This window comes from Bos javanicus, chromosome 2, assembly GCF_032452875.1.
Source record: "Bos javanicus breed banteng chromosome 2, ARS-OSU_banteng_1.0, whole genome shotgun sequence".
Taxonomy (NCBI): domain Eukaryota; kingdom Metazoa; phylum Chordata; class Mammalia; order Artiodactyla; family Bovidae; genus Bos; species Bos javanicus.
The window spans coordinates 64952264-64969039 of NC_083869.1; the positions used below are offsets into that span (position 1 = coordinate 64952264).

Consider the following 16776-nt stretch of genomic DNA (forward strand, 5'->3'; position numbering starts at 1 on the left):
TCATCTTCTTGGCCCCAGCACACATATGATTCTTTAGTTAAAATCTTCATCATCACACATAATGAGAAATGTGGGGTGATGGTGGTGCCATGGGGGTGACACTTCTTCCCAACTTTGGGGACGTGTTTCTTTCCATGTGGAAGGAGTTCTCTAGGATAACATTTCTAATGTCTCTAACCTCTGTTCATTCACTTCTCCTCAGGAGAAGGAGGAATAGTTTGTTTAAATAACAAATTAACAGATGCACACTTCTATATATAAAATGTTTTTGCTTTTTTTTTTTGCTAAGTCGCTTCAGTTGTGTCTGACTCTTTGCAACCCTATGGACTGTAGCCTGCCAGGCTCCTCTGTCAATGGGATTCTTCAGGCAAGAATACTGAAGTGAGTTGCCATGCCCTCCTCATAAAATAGATAAACAACCAGGATATATAGCCTGGGGAACTCTACTCAATAGTCTGTAATAACCTATATGAGAAAAGAATCTGAAAAAGAACAGATATTTTATATATATATATATATATATATATATATATATATATATCACTTTGCCATTCACTTGAAATTAATACCACACTGTAAATTAACTATACTTCAATAAAAAAAAAAAAATAGCAAGTTTAGGAAGGAAACTGGGAAAGCTTAAGTCCATCTCCTGCTCTCTGCATCCTTCCTCTCAAGTCATGCTGGCTGTTAGAAGCACACGTTCTAATCTGTTCCCTTCATGTTGTAGGTTTTAGAAGTCACTTGCCCCCAGCCCAGGGCTATCAGTTACTAAGCCCATCTACTTCTAGGGCCACTGCTAAGAAACTCACTTCTCTAAAGATAAAACCTCATTCTCCTTAGAGGCTTTCTCAATAATAAAACTGATATTTTTGCCTTGCATCAGCCTTTTTTTTTTGTCTCTTTCTTCAGTTCATTCAGAATTACAGGTAGGGAAGAGAATTATTTATTGTATTACCTGAAATTCCAATAATGGATGCATAGAAGATGCATAATTAAGAATACTTTAGTCTTGAAGTTTTATAGAATGGGAAGATCCTTTAAAATTTTTTTAAAGAAACTAAGGTTCAACGGGGCCACACAGCTAGTTAGTACAATGCCAGGATACGAACACTGGTTTCTAAACACCCAAGTTCTTGTGTGGTAACCCAAGTTCCACACAGAACCCACCCAAGATCTGTGGTCAGGCTTTTCCTGCTTGAGTCCTGACTCCCTATTTTATTAGTCATGTGTATGTGGCTAAATATTTCAGCCTCTCTACTCTCTGTTTCCCCATGTGTTTAAAGAGGATGAAAATAGTACTGTCTCATAGGGTCAGTATAAGAATTAAATGAGATAATTCATGCACTGCAGTCAACCCAGTACCTGACACATAGTAATACACATTGTAAAAACACTTTATATATGTAGCCATTATTTTCTTACCATATGTCTTGTTGAACTTATTGTCAGTGAATCGTTATGGCAATAGAGAAATAAAAAATCTGTTGAGAAAGGTACTGTTTAATTTGTTCTAAAAGCTCTAGTCCTCTTGGCAAATATTAGTATCCAGCTGAGGAATGATGCTGTGCTTGAATTTCACAAGTAGAGCTGAATCTCCTCCTGACACTTCACAGTAGACATACTAACCAGTATTTTCAATATATAATCAACAGATGGAAACTTACTTGAAATAATAAAACAGTAGCCTTCATCATAGAACACTAATCCATTGTGCTATTTCATGAATTTGCTACTTATTTCTCCTTGGCTGTGGGCTGAGTTTCTGACTGTACATGGATAACATGTCTCTCTCTGAAGCTGATCTCATCATACATATATTTATTCCAGTTTATCACTTGAGCTTTTCTGCATCACCTTATATATTCTCCCCATCTTTTCCTTATGAAAAGGGGACATATCACCTTCTATTTTATTCTTCCTTATATTCAGGTTGTTGGTTTTAGGCGGACTCTCTACTTCATGATTATTGCTGACTGGTGGGGGTGGAGGGGAAATGATACGTGTTTCCATTTTGAAAATCAGGAAACCAAGTTTCCAGGTCTAATTTCACCTGTATTTGAATTTTTATGAACCACAGTTTCCGTAAATACTCCATGTAAAATACAGCTGACACCAGCCTCCCTCCCTTTCCAGGCTGATGTAAGAGCAAAGTGAGATCATAGATGGGAAAGCTCTTTGGAAATAAAAGCTGCTCATTATTTATAGCCCACGGTAGTGCTCATCATTCAATTGTGTTTGACTGTTTGCAACCCCTCTGTCCATGGAATTCTTTGAACCCCCTCGGATAGGCATAGCTCTATGTTTCTGTGTTTAAGTGATTCCGTCCATTACAGAATCTAAAAAGGCAAGAGACAAAACTATCTGGGCAACTACTAGACCCAAGAGAGACTATGGAATATCTACAGATGTGGTAGCGGCATATGAAATGGAAACTTCTTGGAATGCCCTCCTTCTTACTTGCTGCTGCTGCTAAGTCGCTTCAGTCGTGTCCGACTCTGTGCGATCCCATAGACGGCAGCCCACCAGGCTCCACCGTCCCTGGGACTCTCCAGGCAAGAACACTGGAGTGGGTTGCCATTTACTTCTCCAGTGCATGAAAGTGAAAAGTAAAAGTGAAGATGCTCAGTCATATCCGACTTTTAGCGACCCCATGAACTGCAGCCTACCAGGCTCCTCCGTCCATGGGATTTTCCAGGCAAGAGTGCTGGAGTGGGGTGCCATTGCCTTCTTACTTACTATATTTCAAAAGCATTCCAAGAGCCCCCTCTTCTATGAAACTCTCTCTGAGAATCAGGCCCACATGATTATTCACCTAGTAGATTGATTTGATTGATTGATTATTGACTAAAAGGAATCAAATTAGTTAAGGGATAATTACCAAGGGATTTCTGGAGAACATGACACTATCTACTTTGTGCTTGAATTATTGTTAATAATGTCATTGCACAAAGGACAGGAAAATATTTAGGAATAAGCAGAACTATTTATTTTAAACTTGAAGATATAATCTCACCCTTTTTAGCCCAACTTTTGTTCCCAAGTACAGTGAAAAGCCCCACCAAAAAGTGAACTGTACAACTGTTGCCACCTATAGGTGGCAAGTGTAGTATATTAATTTTATGGTAATTTCTATGAAGCACACTCTACAAAGGAAATGACAGTGTTATGTGGAACCCACGCAGTCTTCATCAGGAATCTTTACTAGGTTTCTTATTAATACTATCACTGTTGTTGTGTGATTCTTATTTCACATGCTCCCCTTAAAGGTAATATGGGCTGATATATGTGAAGTTCTTTTCCAGGATAGGTTAAGAGCTTGGACTCTGCAGGCAGACTGCCTGGGTCCAAATCCAGATCCCACCAGGTATTGCTCCATAACCTTAAACAAGTTCCTTTCTCTGGCCTTGATTGCTTGTAAACGGAGAGAACAGTGATACCTTACGCCATAATACTGATGGGAGAATGAAAACAGATAATCCATGCAGTGTGCTTAGCCAAGTGTCTGTGCAGAACAGGCACTTAATTGTTGTTGCTGTTGTTGTTCAGTCGCTCAATTGTGCCCCACTATTTGTGACCCCGTGGACTGTAGCATGTCAGGCTTCTGTCCTCCATCTCCCGGAGCCTGCTCAAACTCAGGTCCATTGATTCAGTGAGGTGATACCATCCAACCATCTCGTACTCTGTCATCGCCTTCTCCTCCGGCCTTAAATCTTTGCACTATCAGGGGCACTTAATTGAATACTGTTATTACCATGATTAGTTTCAAAGCACCTTCGCATACATTTGTTACCAATGGATGTGCGCTTTTGTTACCGAAATGGAAGTCCAGCTGCTCACTCCTCTAAAGCCAATAAAGAGGCAAGCCTGGAGGAAAGGGTAGTTTGCTTTATTTTGGAGACCAGCAGCCTACTGGAGAAGGCAATGGCACCCCACTCCAGTACTCTTGCCTGGAAAACCCCATGAACGGAAGAGCCTGGTAGGCTGCAGTCCATGGGGTCACTAAGAGTCAGGCACAACTGATCGACTTCACTTTCACTTTTCACTTTCATGCATTGGAGAAGGAAATGGCAACCCACTCCAGTGTTCTTGCCTGGAGAATCCCAGGGACGGGGGAGCCTGTTAGGCTGCCATCTATGGGGTCACGCACAGTCGGACACAACTGAAGCGACTTAGCAGCAGCAGCAGCCTACAGAGGATGAGGGGGACGGCTTTGGCAGACTCCTGTCCATAGGCCAACTCCATCCCACTTCCCCACCCCCACAGACCATTGTGGGCTAAAGCATTTATAGGCAGAGGGAGGGGGCTACATGCAGAATCAACACAGGCAGCTCTGACAGGCATTTTGAAATTGGTCATGGGGTGGTCTTATAAGGACAATCTTGATTGTTTTATGTACAGTCAGTCTTCAGTTCCAGGGTCAGTTTGTTCCCATTTTTTGAAGCCAGTTTATGTCGTGGCTAGAGTCTAGTCATCGTGCAGTTAACTTCTTCCACCAAATAGGGGTTTCAGTATCTAAAAGACAGCTCGGATATGGCTGTATCATATGGCTCAGGATATTATCTATAGCCCTTGAGAAAGAACTAAAGGCCTTTAACTTTGCTTACTGACTAAACTATTATTGTTTTGTCTTGTTTGATTGTTTTCCTTTGTTTCTGTATTTTCTCATTTCTTTAATTAAACTTATCCTTTGGCTAAAATGTTTGTACAGACAAAAGACAGGTGGAGGACATTGGGGAGGGGAGTTTGGACCAAAGGGTCCTGCTCTGTTTCACTATTTTGTTACCATTCAACAGATCCATCCTAAGCACAGTCCTGTTGGACCTCAATCCCTCCTTATGTTTTAAATTTAAATGTTTTGTGACTTCAAAATTAACATACCTGAGATCTGACAAGACAATGTTGAGGCTAGCTGGCTATACTTCTAATTCAAGGAAGGAAAGTAAGCCACTTCATTGTCTTTATTCTTAGCTGGCAGGACCACTGGAGAAACCAAAGCCAACAGCTGAAACTCTGCTGATGCTAGAGAAAGCTGAATCCATCTTCCAGTCTCCATCGAGAATCTACTGATGATTAGCATTGGGCTAGATTTTTACGTTGAAAACTGGTGAGAGAAGGAGTAAGAGGGGGTCAGCTATTACCTATAAAACAAAATCACTAGCTCAGGAGTTCAAACACTGCAAAGATTACTTACTTGACATATGCAGTGGGGGTTTTGTTGTTGTTGTTGTTGTTGTTTTCTTAATCTAAGCAAATAATTAAAATTAGAGAACTTTAAATATGAGCAAATATTGTGGCCTTAACTTTAAAATCAAAGATCTGGACCAAATCTGGACTCATGTTTCTGCACAGCAGCAATGAGCTAGGTCTGAGTAGCTGCTCCTGCCTTTGGCTGAGGCACATGCTTGGGAGCTGGCCGCAGTCCTCCCAGTCCCTACAGCTCCCTCACCAAGGTCGAATGCCTGTGTTTCCTCACCATCACTCTTGTACTGATGATGTTCTTACAGTCAGAATATTTGGCACCCACCCCTCATCAAAACTGAAAACAGAAGGAAGACTGAGAAGGCGTGTGACTTTATAGTGGGCCGTTCCTTTATTTCCATTGCCTCCTCGGCCAGTGTAGGCTTTTGTCATAATTAATCGAAAGAACCAAACCTACAAATGGGAAACATTTAGAAAACAAGATGCACTGTTTTTGTCCCATAAACAGTGAGTGTTTTCACGTAAATAACCCTTTCCTTGTTGCTTTGTCACTAAGTTGTGTCTGACTCTTTTGTGACTCCATGGACTGTACAGGCTCCTCTGTCCATGGGATTTTCAGGCAAGAATACTGGAGTGGGTTTCTATCTCCTTCTCCAGGGGATCTTCTCAATCCAGGACTCAAACCTGGGTCTCCTGCATGCAGGCAGATTCTTTACTGTCTGAGCCACCAGGGAAGCCTGCAATTTTATTCAGCTATATATCCTCGGCACCAAAACCTTCCACCAGCCTCATGATAGCTTCTCTAGTGAGTGTTTATTGAATGAATTTGAGATCCACAATGACCAGAAATAGGCAAGAAAAAGAATTGTGGTTCTTGAATAAAGAAAAAAGGGAGAAGATACTCAGGTGAGGAGGAAATTACATTGAATGCCCTCTATTTACCTACATTTAGTATAATCAATGGAGAAGGCAATGGCACCCCACTCCAGTACTCTTGCCTGAAAAATCCCATGGACGGAGGAGCCTGGCAGGCTGCAGTCCATGGGATTGCTAAGAGTCGGACATGACTGAACAACTTCACTTTCATGCATTGGAAAAGGAAATGGCAACCCACTCCAGTGTTCTTGCCTGGAGAATCCCAGGAACAGGGGAGCCTGGTGGGAGGCCATCTATGGGGTTGCACAGATTCGGACATGACTGAAGTGACTTAGCAGCAGCAGTATAATCAGTGGAGAAGGCAATGGCACCCCACCCTAGTACCCTTGCCTGGAAAATCCCATGGACGGAGGAGCCTGGTAGGCTGCAGTCCATGGGGTCTTGAAGAGTCAGGCATGACTGAGCAACTTCACTTTCACTTTTCACTTTCATGAATTGGAGAAGGAAATGGCAACCCACTCCAGTGTTCTTGCCTGGAGAATCCCAGGGATGGGGAGCCTGATGGGCTGCGGTCTATGGGGTCGCACAGAGTCGGACACGACTGAAGCGACTTAGCAGCAGCAGCAGCAGCAGGAGCATAATCAAAGCTTTTCTACCCCCTCCATGTATTTTTCACATTGTACTTTATAATTGTTTTTAAAAGAATGCTTAAAATTGGCACAGCATGAAAAGGGGCTGCTACATGAAGTTGTTCCTAATTATGGGGCCACTTTTCTGTAATCACCTAGGAATCTCTTCGTCAGCCCATCTCTGGTCTCAAGGTAGCCATTTCAGATAGAAAATTAGCTCTGTGAGTAGTGCTCCTGTACATTAATAGTATAATGAAATAAATACCACTTCAAGGATGATTCTCAAATATTCCCACTGAATTACACCATTTCCCACAGCAGAGAGACAAACGCTGTCTGAGCCTGCTCTTGGGACACCAGAGCCATCCACTTCTGTGTGCTTTTCTTTTCTCTTTCTATTAAATATTAATGGACTTCCCAGGTGGCTCAGTGGTAAAGAATCTGTGTGCCAATGCAAGCGACACAGGTTTGATCCCTGGGTCAGGAGGAGCCCCTGGAGAAAGAAATAGCAACCCACTCCAGTGTTCTTACCTGGAGAATTCCATGGACAGAGGATCCTGGTGAGCTATAGTCCATGGGGTTGCAAAAGAGTCAGACACAACTGAGCAACTGTACAACAACAACAACAAATTAAATATTTAGCATGTGAGAATTCACAGGCTTTGACTGTGTCCACTTTTCCTCAGATCCAAATACAGTTTCCTCATTGTACCTTTGACATCCATCATAGCTATGTTGGAGGAGGGGTGGGGAATAGAACTGCCTTGTTAGGGCCTTTGACAGGAGCAATTCAGATGGTTTGGCATATTTGGGTGGCAAAATGAAAAAAAAAAAATAACATACTGGACGAAGGTCGCCAGACAGGAATTCAAATCTTTTTCTCCATCACTTGCTGAGCCACCTTGGGCAGGTAACCCTGTCAATCTGAGCCTTGTTTTCCTCCTCATTAAAGTGGAGATGTGCATCTTGCAGGCCTCTCTGGTGGCTCAGACAGTAAAGATGCTGCAGGCAATGCAGGAGATGCAGGTTTGGTCTCTGGGTCGGGGAAGGCCTTCTGGAGAGGGAATGGCTACCCACTCCAGTATTCTTGCTTGGAGAAGTCCATGGACGAGGAGCCTGGTGGGCTACAGTCCATGGGGTCGAAAAGAGTTGTAACTTACAGGTTTGTTGGGGGGAGAAGGGAAAGCCTTATAGATAAAGTACTTTCAGTGTCTTTTATATGGTGGATGCTTAATAAATGATAGCTACTGTTACTATCTCTAAGGCTTGTTCCTGTGTCCTCCTTGTGTTTTGATGGAATTTTTGCCTGAAAGAGGAAAAGAAGAAGAGAGATGTGGTCATGGCTTTAATACTTCCACATTTGTCAGTTTTTGTATCTATGCCTCCGGTCACCTTGGACCTCGGGAACTACTTAAGCAACTGAATATATTCACGTTTACAGAGTTCACCTACAATAATTATCAAATATGACTTTTATGAAGTCCCAGAGACTACCAGTAACAGCCTATGAGTACTCCTGTTTAAATCGGTTTTACTAGAACCTCCTGGAGGAGAGGTTACTGGGGTGCAGAACTGTTAGTATGATTTTTAAGCCCTTGGGCCTTGAAGAATCTGTCCCCTCAGACCCAAGATCTCTTTCCAATAGCATAAGACTTGTGAGCAGACAAAATACACATGTGACAATGCTTCTGACAAATTTAACATGTACTTAAATTGTGTGGCAATTTAAAGGATTGTATGCTTTTGTTTTTCTAACGTAGAACTGTCATTTCTGGCTGCAATTCAATCCCTATCCATATTTAGAAATAGGACAACTACTAATATTTAGGAAAAGAAAGGTGTTTGAAACTTTAAGAAAAAGAAGACACTTTACCTGAACAAATTTCAGAAGGATCCATTTAAAATGAAATTAAGTGGCACTTAAATGATTTGCAAATTGGGACCTATTTATCTCAGTAAAATGATTAAAGTCTTGATTTATCCCTAAAATTGGTTTTATTATTACATTAAATTATACGACAAGATTTGTTAAAAGACTTGTAGGTTCCTTCTATCCTTTTAAATTGTGCTTTATACCAACAATAATTGAATATTGGCTAGAATAACTTGATTTTGCAAAGAAATATGTTTCTAATATTTTCCTCTTTTTATTGCAGAAATTGAAACAAGTTGAAGAAACCAGAGAAGATCCTGAGAATAGATTATGCAAAATTTCCCTGGAGTCATTCAATAAATATGATGGCAATACTGTGATCTTACTAGGAAAGGAGAAGAACTCTCTGAACAAGGTTGAAGGACAAAAGGAAGAAAAAGAAAAAACTGAAGAGGCCTCTTTGAGTAGCTCTGAGAGACCTGGGGTAGACCACCTGGAATCTTTGAGTGATTCTTTATATGATAGCTTCTCTTCCTGTGCAAGTCAGGGTTCAAATGATGTATAAAGGACGTTCCCCCCCACCCCTTAGTGAGCTGGAAATGGAGCACTTAAGAAACAGGGGTGGGAGGAGCAGGGCAGGGAGAGATGACAACACATAAATGATTGCAGTACCAGAGCCTACACTGTCAGACTCAGAGCCAGCAGCCCACTGAGCTTACTTCCCTGAAAGGGCAATAAAGATAGATTCTATTTGTTGTGTTCTACAAGGATTAAAAGTAAACACACCCAGGATACAGAAGTCTTAATTTTGCACTTTTTTTTTGAATACTTGTACAGAAGTTGTAAATTTTCTTGAAAAAGAAACTATATTTGTAGCAAAAAAAAAAAAAAAAAAATGCCAGCAATAAATTGAATCAGTGCCATGCTCTTGAAATGATGTCCTAAGTCTTAGAAGTTGATAATATATTTTTTAAAAATTCCAAATCAACTTTTTGTTCAGGTCACTGTCCTAGTCCTCAGATTGTGGGTACACTCTGTAAAATGAAAACAGGGCCTGCCAGAAAAACAGAGGGCTCTTGTCATCTCCCTCTCATAATCTCAGTTTGATAGAAACTTTAATTCTAGTGCAAATTCCAAGTTGTTGACAGATTCAGATTCTAGTAAGAAGTGTTATCCTGCTTCTATTGAAAACTGTAAAGGAACTCAAGTGCGACACTGATCAGAAGTGATATGTATCAGAAACAATGTAGTTCTATTTTCCCTCCAATCATTTCCTTACACCTCCTTCTACTTAGTGGTTCTCTGTGATTCTCAGCATTATTTGTTGATTTTTATCTTCCTGCTCTTTTGATTAAAATCTGATCAATCTATAAATAAAAGCAGATTCCTATTTGCAATGTTCACTTTGTAAAACATAAGATGATTGGTGCTATGAAAAATTCTTACTTTTAATATCCTTTTTTTCTACAAAGTCTGTTTATATGTAAGGATAAATTCTATTTTAAAGGTTACTGTGTATTTTTTCTAGACGTGAACTATTTATAATTGCTTTTGTACAGGAGCTTGTAAACTAGGCATAACAAATATTTTAGGATCTATGGATACTTTAGTACACACTTGTTTCTTTAAAGAGTATTGTATGATCAGTGTTATTTGGTTAATTTGTGCAATTTGTTACATTTGAATTTTGTTGTCTTAAAATTGTGTCTTTCAAACTTTTTAAGATTCTTTTGTTTCATTGCTGAATAAACGTCATATCACAATGGCACCCACTGAAAGCTTAAACCTTATTCAAGGACCCTTTGAGCCAATTAGTTGTTTGAATCTCACACGTGCTCTAGCTACAGTTCCCAGAAGAAACAGACAGACTAATAAGCAAACGCCCTATGGCTCCAGAAAGAGTAATTCAGCCAGTAGGAAGATTGGAGTCTGCAAACTAGCCAGTAATGGTCAAAGCAGTTTTATCTCCCTGAGGGGTTTACCAACTAGAAATGAGAGGAAGAGGTGGGCAAAGGGAGAAAGGGGGCCCGAGGCAGATAGGGAACGATCTCTGCAGAGGAATTACAAGAAAGCCCTTTAAGCTCATTTCCAGACCCGCTCTGCTGGCAGGACAGGCAAACAAATGATCAGCATTTCGGCCTGAGAGAGCTTCCTCCTAGAGGAGGCCCGAGGTGGAGAGGAACAGAGCTTATGAAGCCCTTTTCACAGAGGTGGATGCTCCCTAGGGTCTTGGGAGAGCGAACGAGCGGGATTGGGGGCGGGGGCTCCAAGGCGCTCCCGGCGGGCCAGCGGGCTCCCGTACCACCTGCTGCAGGGCTCGGTGGTCAGGAAGGCAAATGTAGTCCCTCGAGTACTCCAGGTGGATCGCTCGGTAGAGAAAGGAGGAATCGAGGTGCGGGATTCAGCCAGCAACCGAGTCCTGGGCTGGGAAGGCAAGGTACACGCGAGGACGCGGGTGTATATGCTAATTACCCGTGGCTGGGAGGGAAGCCGAAGGTAGCTGCCGGGTCTTTTCGAGAAACGGGATGGAGTAGAAAAACTCCCGTCTTCACCCCCTATTTGCTTTCTAGTGGGAGCTCATCTAGGTTTTCCCGGGGTGGCCCTCTCCTGGGCTAGGCTACCAGGGCGGCGTCACCGCACCCTTCAGCGGTGCGCGCGGCAGATAAACCGAGTGCAGAGCGCGTCGAGCTGGTCACGGACCCCACCACACCCAGCCCACCCCGCCGCAGTAGAATCCAATCCCGGTAACGACCAGAAGAGAAGGCGCGGCTTCATGGGACACTCTAAAGGGCCTACAGGTGTGCAACTTTGCCAGACGCACTGGAGCGCGCCCGGCCCCTCGCGGCCCCGCAGCTCCAGTCCCGCAGGCCGGAGAGACCCTGCGGCGGAGGAGCCTACCATCCCCCGGGGCGCAGGAAAGGGGTGGGGGGCGCGCGCGCCCTTGCAAGCAGAGGGCCACGGGCAAGCAGTCTTCCGACCTCACCTCCCAGGTCCTGCAGACTGCGCCCGCCGGATCCCCGCGGCACCTGCTGCGCCCTCCTCCCGCTGCTCCCTGGTCTCCAGCCTCTGGGCCTCGGAAAACTACACGCTCTCTCTACCTCTCTAGGCGTCCCAGTCCCGGGGACGCGCGGAGGCGGGAGGAGAGGGCGAGCGGAAGGGGGTGGGACGTGAAAAGACTGTCCCAGCTTTCCCCGCTCACCACCCCCACCCCAACTCGGCAGCCGTCACGTGGTGCCTGGAGTGGGAGGTGGGGAGAAGACAGGAGAGTTTTTTGGGTGCTCGGGATCGCCAGTAGTTCTTTCATTCTCCGTCGCCAACTCCAGAGACTCCGTGCTCCGCCAGGGAGCTCGAGTCAGAGGAGCGGCGACCCCTCAGCCCGGAGCCCCGGCTCGGGCGATGCGGGCGCCGCCGGCGGCACCTGCGGCTCCTCTCGGCGGCGGCGGTCGCCTCGGCGGCAGCAGAGCGGGCCCCACCAGCCTCGGCAGCCACAGCCGCTGCGGCCCGGACAGCCTCCGCCGCGGTCGCAGCTTCTGATGCGCCTGCTCGCTCCCGGCCCCGCGGCTCCGGGAGGATGTGGGTCCTCGGCGTCGCAGCAACTTTTTGCGGATTGTTCTTGCTTCAAGGTAAGAAAACGAAGCGGCCAGCTGTCCGGCCCGGCGCGCACACCCCATCCACCCGCCGGCCCCTTTGCCTCCCTGGGCGCCCATCTCCGGTCCTGTGCTGCTCCGGGTTGGCCCAGAGGGAGTTTGGCTGCGGCGAGGGGTGTTCAAAGGCGCTAGATGGGAAGGTCTCCAAATCCCGCGCCGCAGGAGAGGCGGGAGCGGCGGATTGGTGGGACTCTGGCTGCAGATGGTTGGGCTGCGCGGTAGAAAGAAGCTAAGCTAGGAAGGAGGCAGGGTCCGAGCCGCGTGGGGTCTCAGCTAGGGAACTGGGGCGACAGACAGCGAACCTGCCAAGTCGTCGGGCGTCTCTAGCAACCCGTGGGAGTGGCGCCGCCGACAGGTGAGCCGCACGCGGGGCAGCCTGTGGCCAGGGCGCGCCCGGGTTGGGTTGCTGCGCTCGGAGCGCGACAGCTGTGGGGCTGGGAGGGGTTGCGCCGGGTCCGCGACTTGTTTGCCCGGGAGCCGGGGGGAATTGGGTCTGGAAGGCAGCTCGTAGATGCGAGCGGAGCAGTCAGGCTGGAGCGGAGAGAGGTGAGAAACGTCTGACTCCTTTCCTCCAGTACGAGACCGACTTCCAACCCAGCTCTGCAGAGCTGGGACCCCGAGCCGGAGCCCTAGCTAAATCGAGCTGCGAAAGTGGGGCAGAAAGCGGCCGGGGATGCACGCCCACACAAACACAAGAACGCAGGCACGTTCCCACGCCACGGCCACCCCTGCTGCTTCGGGGAACCGTCCCGAAGAAAGGTGGGATACTTGGGGCGCAGCGGCACTTCCTCCAGAGCTTCAGCTTAGGGAGCCTGCGAACCACAGCGCTAGAATGCCGACGCCAAAAATAAAAGAAAACCGAAAATGCGTCTGCAAAGGCAATCGCGACTGGTGCCAAAATAGCAATTAACTCATTTGTAACCAATTAACAATTAGGCAAATCTTCGGCGTAGACTGGAGCTGACGCAAGTCTCTGGAGCTACTCCGCTCTCAGGCTGCATGTTCCTCCTTCCAACTTCCGTGCGGAATGGCCAGGTATGGTGTCGGATAGGCTCTTTGTTTCTGGAGCGAGGGTCTAAGGGTCGCGAGCAAAATTCCACTTTATCCCGCAGGACCTTCCTCGGCCACGCCGCCCTCTACTGGCTTCTGCCGCAGCCGCCTTTCTGGGAGCCCCAGGCGCTAGCGCGGAAGCGACGCTGGCTGGGGCCAGTCGGAGGACGGTGGGTTCCCGGGTGGTCTCTGTGAAGCTGGGTCTGAACCGGACTGCGTCTGTCCCACAGGCTTTGCGTTGCAAATTCAGTGTTACCAATGTGAAGAATTCCAACTGAATAACGACTGCTCGTCCCCCGAGTTCATCGTGAATTGCACGGTGAACGTTCAAGACATGTGTCAGAAAGAAGTGATGGAGCAAAGCGCAGGTAAGAGGCTGGCAGGCCTCCTCCTCCTCCCCCCCTCTCCAGCCTGGGCCTAGGTGGAAGTGAGGGGCCATTGCATTACAGGAAAAGATTGACTTGGATATTATGCACACACTGGTTTATCGCGGATTTACTTTTACAGTGCTGGGAAGATGAAGAGTTCCAAGTTACTTTAATCTCATTAGAGTTAATTACCAGGGCTTCTCCCCAAGGAACTGGGAGGGGGATGTGCATTTAAATGAATGGCGCTCCTCTTTTTATTTACTCCCCTCACCTTCCTCTGCTAAAAGCTGATCGGGAGGCTGGAAAATATATGGATAACCAGCCCTGTTTGGGCAACTAGACAGTAGCCTGTGAGCAGTGTCAGCCTGAAATATGAAGCTAGTTGAAGTTCCCAGAGGTCAGCACTTGAAAAATGTGTTTTGTCAGAGAGCCATGCCATATTTCTTTGAAGAACACTACAGGATCTTTATTTAATTTTAGAACTAATGCATCAAATTCCAGGCACAAATTGCCAAGATCTTTCAAAGGAATGTAGTTTCCAGTCCCACAGGCTTAGCTGCTGGCAGGCTGACAGAGGGCCTGGGCACCGGCCAGGTGGAGAAAGAAGGGGAGGTGGGTCTTGCTAGCAGCAAACCTCCTTCATTTCCTGCAGAGTCTTCTCACTGAGCAGGAGCTCCTGGCCCCTCTCAGGAGTCTTTTCAGAAGTCAAAATCTCCCCTTAAAGTACAACTGGAACTTTGGGGAACTTGGTGAACTAGGGTTTCATTTCCAAGGTCAAATCAACAAATATAGATTTTATCATTTTAAAGATGTTGAAATGATAGATGAATAATATTCAGTGAACCCAAGCCCAGCTTCTGTTTAGCTGGCTGGACTGCACTGCCCATGGAGCCTGGTGAAGGGTTAAGTGAGTCCTTTAATCCGGTAGCAGATTCATGCAAAGGCTCAAGTTTTAAAGCCAGCATTTTGGGAAAAACAACTTTGGGAATGTTGTTTTCTTCTCAGAGAAGGGTCTGGCTGCACCTTGTGGCTTGCCGCTTAGTTACGTGGGAAGGCACTAGCTAGTCACTGTACTGTGAGGTGGGGTGTGTGTGTGTGTGACTTTCAAGGCTGTTCGTTTAGATTATGATCAGTCTAGGTGTGGATTCTTTCCACCAGAATCATTCTTCTAGGAAACTGGAAACGTAATTGCTCTCAAAAATAACTTCTCAAAGAAAGCAACATGCATTGTGTGGTTATATGGGATGCTCCTGCTGCTGCTGCTAAGTCGCTTCAGTCGTGTCCAACTCTGTGCGACCCCACAGACAGCAGCCCACCAGGCTCCCCCTTCCCTGGGATTCTCCAGGCAAGAACACTGGAGTGGGTTGCCATTTCCTTCTCCAATGCATGAAAGTGAAAGTGAAGTCACTCAGTTGTGTCTGACTCTTAGCGACCCCATGGATTGCAGCCCACCAGCCTCCTCCGTCCATGGGATTTTCCAGGCAAGAGTACTGGAGTGGGGTGCCATATGGGATGCAGGCTGTTAAAAAAGCCAAACAAAACTTAGTGATGGTTCTTTAGCTAAGATTGACATGGGTGATTCTGGTGAGATGTTTCTTGTCTGCTTGTATTTCATTCCTGAGAATTTAATCTGAGCAAAAACAGACTGCCCTTCCACCAGAGGAACTGCTGTGATTTTCATCAGAATCACTCTGAACACTTTATTGCAACTCTCAAATATTTGTAGCTTTCTTCCTGGCAGTAGTTTAGAGGCAGACAGAAAGGGGGATATGGAACTTCCTCGTCATCCTCCAGGTCACTGCTTACCTGGGGATCTTGTTTCATAACCTGGGATATGATTGTCACAAGGAGAGGCAAAGCTATGAACCAAATTGCAGTCAGAAGAGGTGGCTTCCTGAGAGATATTTTTTGCTTTTTCAAAGTGTACTTTGAAGATGCACTTTGAAAATGGAATTTTCAAGTGTTCAGTTTTTCATCTGGCTTCCCTCTCTCTACCCTGCACTGATTTTTGTTTTGTTTTGTTTTGTTTAAAAAGGTATCACTGGCATGATAATGCCTAGCTTCTCTACCGAGAAACTGAGCACAGTCAGCACCTGACCTGAAGTTGCTATTAGCTCAATCAAAGTGGGTGCTGTGTATCTTCAAACCATGTTCCTCTGGCCACATGTCATAGGCTAGAGAGTGACAGACACGAGAGAGATAAGGCAAACTCAATTGTGAGGTGTGAGACACAGACACCGTTGATGGGCTCAAAGGAACTGGTTAGGGGAAGGAAGCAAGCTGTGTGCACGGAGTATCCTGAATTCAATAGAAATCAGCCAAACATACACTTCTGTGTTTGAAGTTGAAGGTGGGGTGGGCATAGGAGAGGGAGTGGACTGAAATGTCTAAGGCATTTCCATTTTCATCATGTGGTATTAGAGACCAATCTGTTTAAGTGGTGATTAACTCTACCCTTGTTGGCAGGGCGAGAGAGCCAACCTGAAAATTGATTGTTAAGTGAACACAGCTTAGTGTACTCATCAGTGTAGCAACAGCTGATTTCTGTTGTACACGGCATGTGCAGGTTCTTTCTTTGTGCCTTATGTGGGGATATCACCTGAAATCTGAGAGTCCTCTTATGAGGCTCCCGTTTCCCAGGCTACTACCCATGGGCGTTTCATTTCACTGCAGGGTCAACTTCTCCCCACCTGTCCAATGATGCTATTAGGTGTCGAAGTCAGAATCGTTTCTGCTTAATCAGTGATACATATCCTTTCAAGAATTTCAGTGCTTTGGAACTGAAAGGGTTTTTGTTGTTTTAGTTTTTAAAAAATTACATTGACTTATCTATTAGAAAAATCATAAAAGGGGGATCTAGCAATCTGCTTTCTATTCCATCTACTACAACACCCTCCCAAATTTCTCCTTTAATGAGAGTTCACCAACTTTTGTAGCACATACACAAAAATTAATCTACATTTGCATAAAGATTATAAGTAAATATAATAGAAGAATTATATTGATAGGAGTAAACCATACGTGGTTGATTTATAGTTGACGGTGTGCATCAGAATCTGGGAGTTTTGTTCAAATTTACATCTGGACCCCTCCTTGGACAGGCCACTTTAGGGAAGTCTGTGATGGAGCTG

General features: G+C 45.5%; 2 protein-coding genes across 7 annotated transcripts in view; both read left to right on the top strand.

The window, feature by feature from the left end:
• NCKAP5 (NCK associated protein 5) overlaps positions 1–11463 on the top strand; it is a 1114793-nt gene extending 1103330 nt beyond the window's left edge. For 4 of the 5 annotated variants that reach the window (XM_061439562.1, XM_061439566.1, XM_061439574.1 and 1 more), the window contains one exon: positions 8864–11463. In XM_061439562.1, the coding sequence (XP_061295546.1) occupies positions 8864–9145 (282 nt within the window). In that variant the 3' untranslated portion in view covers positions 9146–11463. The remainder of the gene's footprint in view (positions 1–8863) is intronic. The other variant, XM_061439579.1, reaches the window with a different exon arrangement.
• Positions 11464–11875: 412 nt separating this feature from the next.
• LYPD1 (LY6/PLAUR domain containing 1) overlaps positions 11876–16776 on the top strand; it is a 68537-nt gene continuing 63636 nt past the window's right edge. The window contains exons 1-3 of one of the 2 annotated variants that reach the window (XM_061439610.1): positions 11876–12046; positions 12174–12203; positions 13508–13645. In XM_061439610.1, coding sequence (XP_061295594.1) covers positions 11977–12046; positions 12174–12203; positions 13508–13645 — 238 coding nt within the window. In that variant the 5' untranslated portion in view covers positions 11876–11976. Of the gene's footprint in view, positions 12204–13507; positions 13646–16776 lie in introns of both variants that reach the window. The other variant, XM_061439603.1, reaches the window with a different exon arrangement.